At 45.4% G+C, this 8,079-nt stretch overlaps 1 protein-coding gene across 1 annotated transcript; it reads left to right on the top strand.

The window, feature by feature from the left end:
• Positions 1–6,079: 6,079 nt before the first annotated feature.
• LOC106570835 (perforin-1) lies at positions 6,080–7,879 on the top strand. The gene is made up of 3 exons (XM_014143396.2): positions 6,080–6,195; positions 6,509–6,709; positions 7,011–7,879. The coding sequence occupies exons 2-3, from the start codon at positions 6,551–6,553 to the stop codon at positions 7,269–7,271; spliced, it is 420 nt and encodes a 139-aa protein (XP_013998871.1). The 5' UTR covers positions 6,080–6,195; positions 6,509–6,550; the 3' UTR covers positions 7,272–7,879.
• The last annotated feature ends 200 nt before the right edge of the window (positions 7,880–8,079 follow it).

Genomic DNA, 8,079 nt, shown 5'->3' with positions numbered 1-8,079 from the left:
CTAAGTATGATTCCTAATCAGAGACAACGATAGACAGCTGCCTCTGATTAGGAACCATACTCGGCCCAAAACAAAGAAATACAAAACATAGAATGCCCACCCCACACCCTTACCTAACAAAATAGAGAAATAAACCGTCTCTCTCAGGTCAGGGCGTGACAGTAACCCCCCCAAAGGTGCGGACTCCCGGCCGCAAACCTGAACCTATAGGGGAAGGTCCGGGTGGGCATCTATTCTTGGCGGAGGCTCTGGTTCGGGGCGTAGCCCCCACTCTGCCCGCTGATCCCCCCGCTTCTGTGTCGCCGGAGGAACCAGACCGTGGATCATCGCCAGAGGCTCTGAACTGCCGACCGCCGCTGAAGACTCTGGACTGCAGGCCGCCGCTGAAGACTCTGGGCTGCAGGCCGCCGCTGAAGAATATGGGCTGCCGACCGCCGCTGAAGACTCTGGGCTGCAGACCGCTGCTGAAGACTGGGCTGCAGACCGCCACTGAAGACTCTGGGCTGCAGGCTGTCTCAGGAGGTTCCGGACTGTAGGCTGTCTCAGGAGGTTCCGTACTGTAGGCTGTCTTAGGAGGTTCCGTACTGTAGGCTGTCTTAGGAGGTTCCGTACTGTAGGCCGTCTCATCAGGTTCTGTACTGGGGACCGTTGCTACAGGCTCCAAGCCATGGATCATCACTGGAGGCTTTGTGCCATGGATCATCACTGGAGGCTCCGGGCCATGGATTATCACTGGAGGCTTCGTGCTATGGATTATCTCTACAGGCTCCGGGCCATGGATTATCCCTACAGGCTCCGGGCCATGGATTATCACTGGAGGCTTCGTGCCATGGATCATCCCTACAGGCTCCGGGCCATGGATCATCCCTACAGGCTTCTTGCCATGGATTATCACTTGAGGCTCCGGGCCATGGATTATCACGGGAGGCTTTGTGCCATGGATCATCCCTACAGGCTCCCGGCCATGGATCATCACTGGAGGCTTCGTGCCATGGATGATCACTGGAGGCTTCGGACCATGGATCATCACTGGAGGCTTCTTACGTGTAGCCGGAACGGGTCTCACCGGACTGAGGAGACGTACTGACAGCCTGGTACGTGGAGCAGGCACAGGGCATACCAGGCTGAATAGACTCACTGGAGGGAGAGTGCGAGGAGCAGGCACAGGCTCACCACGATAAGCACGGGGAGTTGGCTCAGGTCTCAACCCTGACTCCGCCAATCTACCCGTGTGCCCCCCCCCCCCCCCATTTTTTGGGGGGCTGCCTCTCGTGCTTCCGTCCTTGCCGTGCTTGTTCCTCTCTCGCTGCCATCACCTGCTTCCCCGGCAGGCTTCTGTATCTCTCCAATACTTGCCACCAAGTCCAGTCTATCCCTTCCTCCAACTCCTCCAGAGACCAGGAATCCATCTCCTCCCGGGCACGCTGCTTGATCCAGTTGTGGTGGGTAGTTCTGTGGCGACGGTCTGCAGCCCAGAGTCTTCAGCGATGGTCTGCAGCCCAGAGTCTTCAGCGGCGGCCTGCAGCCCAGAGTCTTCAGCGGCGGCCTGCAGCCCAGAGTCTTCAGCGGCGGCCTGCAGCCCAGAGTCTTCAGCGGCGGCCTGCAGCCCAGCTGATGCTTAAAGTTAGAGAGGGAGATATAAGACTCCAGCTTCAGAGCTTTGAGAGGAATTGAGAAGACAAAGTGGCAAGGATTATTTTTATTTTGATTTAACTAGGCAAGTCAGTTAAAACTTCTTATGGATGGTGGCAGAATTGAGTCACTTGGATGACTGATGTGCCCAGAGTAAACTGCCTCATACTCACTCCCAGAAACTAAGATATGCATATAATTATTAGCTTTGGATAGAAAACACTCTGAAGTTTCTAAAACTGTTTGAATGATGTCTGTGACTATAACATAACTCATATGGCAGGCAAAAACCTGAGAAAAAATCCAACCAGGAAGTGATTTGTAGTTTTTCTATCTAATAGGAAGTGCAAAATGACCCCACAGACACTGTAGTTTGAACAGGGATTAGATAGAAAAACTACAAATCACTTCCTGGTTGGATTATTTCTCAGGTTTTTGCCTGCCATATGAGTTATGTTATAGTCACAGACATCATTCAAACAGTTTTAGAAACTTCAGAGTGGGGGGGCCAAGATGTTCAAATGTTCATAAATGACCAGCATGGTCAAATAATAATAATCATAGTAGTTGTCGTGGATGCAACAAGTCAGCAACTCAAGAGTAAGTGTCAGTTGGCTTTTTCATAGCCGATCTTTGAGAGTATCTCTACCGCTCCTGCTGTCTCTAGAGAGTTGAAAACAGCAGGTCTGGGACAGGTAGCACGTCCGGTGAACAGGTCAGTGTTCCAGCAGGTCTGGGACAGCAGGTCTGGGACAGGTAGAACATCCGGTGAACAGGTCAGGGTTCCATAGCCACAGGCAGAACAGTTGAAACTGGAGCAGCAGCACGGCCAGGTGGACTGGGGACAGCAAGGAGTCATCATGCCAGGTAGTCCTGAGGCATGGTCCTAGGGCTCAGGTCCTCCGAGAGAGAGAAAGAAAGAAAGAGAGAAAGAGAATTAGAGAGAGCATATTTAACCTGTTGGGGGTAGGGGGCGGTATTGACACGGCCGGATAAAAAACGTACCCGATTTAATCTGGTTACTACTCCTGCCCAGTAACTAGAATATGCATATAATTATTGGCTTTGGATAGAAAACACCCTAAAGTTTCTAAAACTGTTTGAATGGTGTCTGTGAGTATAACAGAACTCATATGGCAGGCAAAAACCTGAGAAGATTCCTTACAGGAAGTGCCCTCTCTGACAAGATCTTGTTCTTCTTGTCTCTGTTTATTGAAGACTGAGGATCTTTGCTGTAACGTGACACTTCCTACGGCTCCCATAGGCTCTCAGAGCCCGGGAAAAAGCTGAATGATATCGAGGCAGCCCCAGGCTGAAACACATTATCGCTTTTGGCAAGTGGCCGATCAGAGGACAATGGGCTTAGGCGCGTGCACGAGTCGACTCCATGCTTTATTTTCTTTCGTCTTTTTACCTAAACGCAGATTCCCGGTCGGAATATTAGCGCTTTTTTACGAGAAAAATTGCATAAAAATTGATTTTAAACAGCGGTTGACATGCTTCGAAGTACGGTAATGGAATATTTAGAATTTTTTTGTCACGAAATGCGTCGTGCTCGTCACCCTTCTTTACCCTTTCGGATAGTGTCTTGAACGCACGAACAAAACGCCGCTGTTTGGATATAGCTATGGATTATTTGGGACCAAACCAACATTTGTTATTGAAGTAGAAGTCCTGGGAGTGCATTCTGACGAAGAACACCAAAGGTAATAACATTTTTCTTATAGTAAATCTGACTTTGGTGAGTGCTAAACTTGCTGGGTGTCTAAATAGCTAGCCCTGTGATGCCGGGCTATCTACTTAGAATATTGCAAAATGTGCTTTCACCGAAAAGCTATTTTAAAATCGGACATATCGAGTGCATAGAGGAGTTCTGTATCTATAATTCTTAAAATAATTGTTATGCTTTTTGTGAACGTTTATCGTGAGTAATTTAGTAAATTTTTAGTAAATTCACCGGAAGTATGCTAGTTCTGAACGTCACATGCTAATGTAAAAAGCTGGTTTTTGATATAAATATGAACTTGATTGAACAAAACATGCATGTATTGTATAACATAATGTCCTAGGTGTGTCATCTGATGAAGATCATCAAAGGTTAGTGCTGCATTTAGCTGTCTTCTGGGTTTTTGTGACATTATATGCTAGCTTGAAAAATGGGTGTCTGATTATTTCTGGCTGGGTACTCTGCTGACATAATCTAATGTTTTGTTTTCGTTGTAAAGCCTTTTTGAAATCGGACAGTGTGGTTAGATTAACGAGAGTCTTGTCTTTAAAATGGTGTAAAATAGTCATATGTTTGAGAAATTGAAGTAATAGCATTTCTAAGGTATTTGAATAACGCGCCACAGGATTCCACTGGCTGTTACGTAGGTGGGACGATTTCGTCCCGCCGACCCTAGAGAGGTTAAAGCATATTTGTAATGAATACGCTATTGTCCGGTTGGAATATTATCGATGTTTTATGTTAAAAAGACCCTAAGGATTGATTGTAAACATTGTTTGACATGTTTCTACGAATGGTAATGGAACTGTTTGACTTTTTGTCTCTTGTTTTACGCTCACGCGTTATGCCTTTGGATAGTGATCTGAACACACAAACAAAACAGAGGTATTTGGACATAAATATGGAGTATTTCGAACAAAAATAACATTTCTTGTAGGAGTCATGGGAGTGCATTCCGACGAAGATCAGCAAAGGTTAGGGAAGATTTATAATACTAATTCTGAGTTTAGTTGACTCCAGTACTTGGCGGGTAACTGTATAGCTTGCTTTGATGGCTGAGCTCTGTACTCAGAATATTGAAAAATGTGCTTTAGCCAAAAAGCTATTTTAAAATCTGACACAGTGGTTGCATTAAGGAGTAGTATATCTATAATTCTTTCAATAACTGTTGTAAATTCTATCAACGTTTATGATGAGTATTTCTGTAAATTGATGTACTTATTCACCGGTGGATTTGGAGGGAATACATTTTCTGAACATCACGCGCCAATGTAAAATGGGGTTTATGGATATAATTATGAACTTTATCGAACAAAACATACATGTATTTTGTAACATTGAGTCCTGGGAGTGTCATCTGATGAAGATCATCAAAGGTTAGTAAATCATTTTAGCTGACTTTCTGGTTTTTGTGACGCCCCTCCTTGCTTGGAAAATGGCTGTGTGGTTTTTCTTGTTTAGGTGCTGTCCTAACATAATCTAATGTTTTGCTTTCGCCGTAAAGCCTTTTTGAAATCGGACACTGTGGTTAGATTAAGGAGAATCTTATCTTTAAAATGGTTTATAATACTTGTATGTTTGAGAAATTTGAATTATGAGATATTTGTTGCTTTGAATTTGCCGCCGTGCACTTTCACTGGCTGTTGTCATATCAATCCTGCTAACGGGATTCAAGCCATAAGAAGTTAAAACCTCTTTGGGCTAGGGGGCAGTATTTTGACGTCTGGATGACAAACGTGCCCAAAGTAAACTGCCTGTTACTCAGGCCCAGAAGCTAGGATATGCATATACTTGGTAGATTTGGATGGAAAACACTCTAAAGTTTCTTTAACTGTTCAAATAATGTCTGTGAGTATAACAGAACTGATATGGCAGGCAAAAACCAGAGGACAAACCATCCAGAAAAAAACAAATTTCAGCCCACCATTGATTCCTATGGCTGTCATTTTTAATATGAAGGGAAAACCTCACAGATTGCAGTTCCTAGGGCTTCCACTAGATGTCAACAGTCTTTACAAAGAGTTTCATGCTGGTTTTTGGAAAAATGAGCTAGAATTTGTAGTTTTTCTAAGTGGCTCCCATTTTGGCTGTAGTGTTTGTTACGCGTACTGGCGAATGCGCTGTCCTCAGATAATCGCATGGTGTGCTTTCGCCGTAAAGCCTTTTTGAAATCTGACACAACGGCTGGATTAACAAGAAGTTAAGCTTTTAACTGATGTATGACACTTGTATTTTCATGAATGTTAAATATTACTATTTCTGTAATTTGAATTTCGCTCTCTGCAATTTCACCGGATGTTGTCGAGGTGGGTCGTTAGCGGCACGTCTAGCCCAAAGAGGTTTTAAGAACAAATTCTTATTTTACAATAATGGCTTAACCTGGCCAAACCCTCCCCGAACCCGGACAATGCTTTGCCAATTGTATGCTGCCCTATGGGACTCCTGATCACGGCCGGTTGTGATACAGTCGGGATCGAACCAGGGTCTGTAGTGACGCCTCTAGCACTGAGATACAGTGACTTAGACCGCTGCGCCACTCGACAGATAGCAACGTTTTCCTCACTCATTGGGCAGGGAAACTAGCCCTCAAAGTGTTAATTCAAAAGTCTGGCCTTCATTTTATCAGAGGATAATAATACCTGTAGGTGTTGCTGTTATTTGGCAACGCAGACTGTTATCTCATTAGTTGAGGCATCACTGAGAACAAGCCACCTGTGGAGTGCCGTTTATAAACAGTGAGGGAGCATAGGAAAAACAGTCAGTGGTTCCCCTGAGACACACAGACAGACACACAGACAGACACACAAACGCTCATCCCCAGACTCTACAGAACACAGGTATTATGACCCTACCGAGAGTTTATTTTATAATGTATTATATTTCAAATGAACATTATGTAAAGGACTTACTGGGCAAAAACTGGCTGAATCAACGTTGTTTCCACGTCATGTCCTGATATATCAAGTCTTTCCTCTCTTCTTCTGACTTTTTCTCTTTTCATTTGTTTCTCTTTCTCCGCCCCCTCTCTCTCCCCCTTTCTCTCTCTGCCTCCCCCCATCTCTCTCTCTCTCACTCTCACCCCATCTTTCTCTCTCTCTCTCTCTCACTCTCTCTTTCCTCTCTCTTTCCCCCCTCATCTCTCTCTCCTAGTTGTCTTCCCTCCACGGATCAAGCACTATCTGACTGAGAGACATGTCCTCCTCCTCTCTTCTGTGGTGCCTGCTGGTGGTGTGTGTTCTGACTGTGGTTCAGATCTATGCAGCAGAGGAACCTAAGGTCCTCAAGGTGTTCAACCTCAGAGCCAGTGACCTGAACAGCGGCTTGTTCCAGACCCCTGATGCCTACGTCAAGGTAAATCTCTCCTCACCTGAGTCACCTGTCCACCATGATAGATGATGTGTGGTGATCTGTCTGGCGCCAAATGTCTGGGTGATACACATTGGTGGTGGATGAGGTACGGCCCTCTCCCCTTTACTATATGAAGCTCTTTGAGCATCTGGGTAAAAGCTTTATATAAATCTAATCTATTATTATGATTGTGATTATGTTTATGATGATTGTCATGACGATGATGATATTTATGATGACGATGATGATTATCACTATCATAATTATCATTATCGTCATAATCATTGTCATTATTATAATTCAGGTGTTCAGTGGCGCCGGCTACGGTGGAAAGACAGAGGTAAAGACCGACAACCATGACCCCTGGTGGAAGGAGGACTTCAACTTCTTCAACGTCCGTGAGAACGACCCCATGAGGCTGGAGGTGTACGACTCCGACGTGCTCTTCGACGACCTGCTGGGGACCTGTGAGCGCGCCATCAAGAACGGAACTTGGCAACATAGCTGCTCCATCAAGAGGGGAGGGACGCTGTATTACTCCTACACCCTAGAGCCCCTACAGTAGACCCTGTACTACTCCTACACCCTAGAGACCCTACAGTAGACCCTGTACTACTCCTACACCCTAGAGCCCCTACAGTAGACCCTGTACTACTCCTACACCCTAGAGACCCTACAGTAGACCCTGTACTACTCCTACACCCTAGAGACCCTACAGTAGACCCTGTGCTACTCCTACACCCCAGAGCCTCTACAGTAGACCCTGTATTACTCCTACACCCTAGTCTCTACAGTAGACCCTGTACTACTCCTACACCCCAAGCCTAGAGTAATGTCCCACCTCTCATCCACAACAATCTGTCAAAACTCTGACTTCACTCTGATTCCAAACACCCTCTACACCAGCGTTTCCCAATCCCGGTCCTGGGCACTAACACACCTGATTCAACTAAAGGCTTGATGATGACTTGATTAGTTGAATCATGTGTGTTAGTGGAGTGCTAGGGCAAAAACCAAAACGTGCTCCTCTTTGAGTCCCCAGACACAGCTCTAAACTGTGTTCTGAATCACAACAGACACATGTACCTAGTTTCCCCCTCCTCCTCACTCTGATCTCATGGTCCTCACTTTAGACATCAATAAAACAACTGTATTTCAGTATAATGCTCTCAATTTGGTTCTTTCTTTTATCACCATGAAGTGTTTAGGTTTTCTCCTAATATTTGTCTGTGACTCCTGCAGGAATTTGTGCCTCTGTGAAGGAATTGTGCAGGTGATTTGCAGGAATCCTGCAGGACTAATGTTGATAAATGTCAGAAGTTTTGCCTATGCCTCTGTAGGACTCCTGTTTGTATTGTCCCGCAGGAATTCTA

This window comes from Salmo salar, chromosome ssa15 (genome assembly GCF_905237065.1).
Source record: "Salmo salar chromosome ssa15, Ssal_v3.1, whole genome shotgun sequence".
In the NCBI taxonomy this organism is placed as follows: domain Eukaryota; kingdom Metazoa; phylum Chordata; class Actinopteri; order Salmoniformes; family Salmonidae; genus Salmo; species Salmo salar.
The sequence above is the reverse complement of the archived record's forward strand: the minus strand, read 5'-3'. Positions and strand labels throughout refer to the sequence as shown.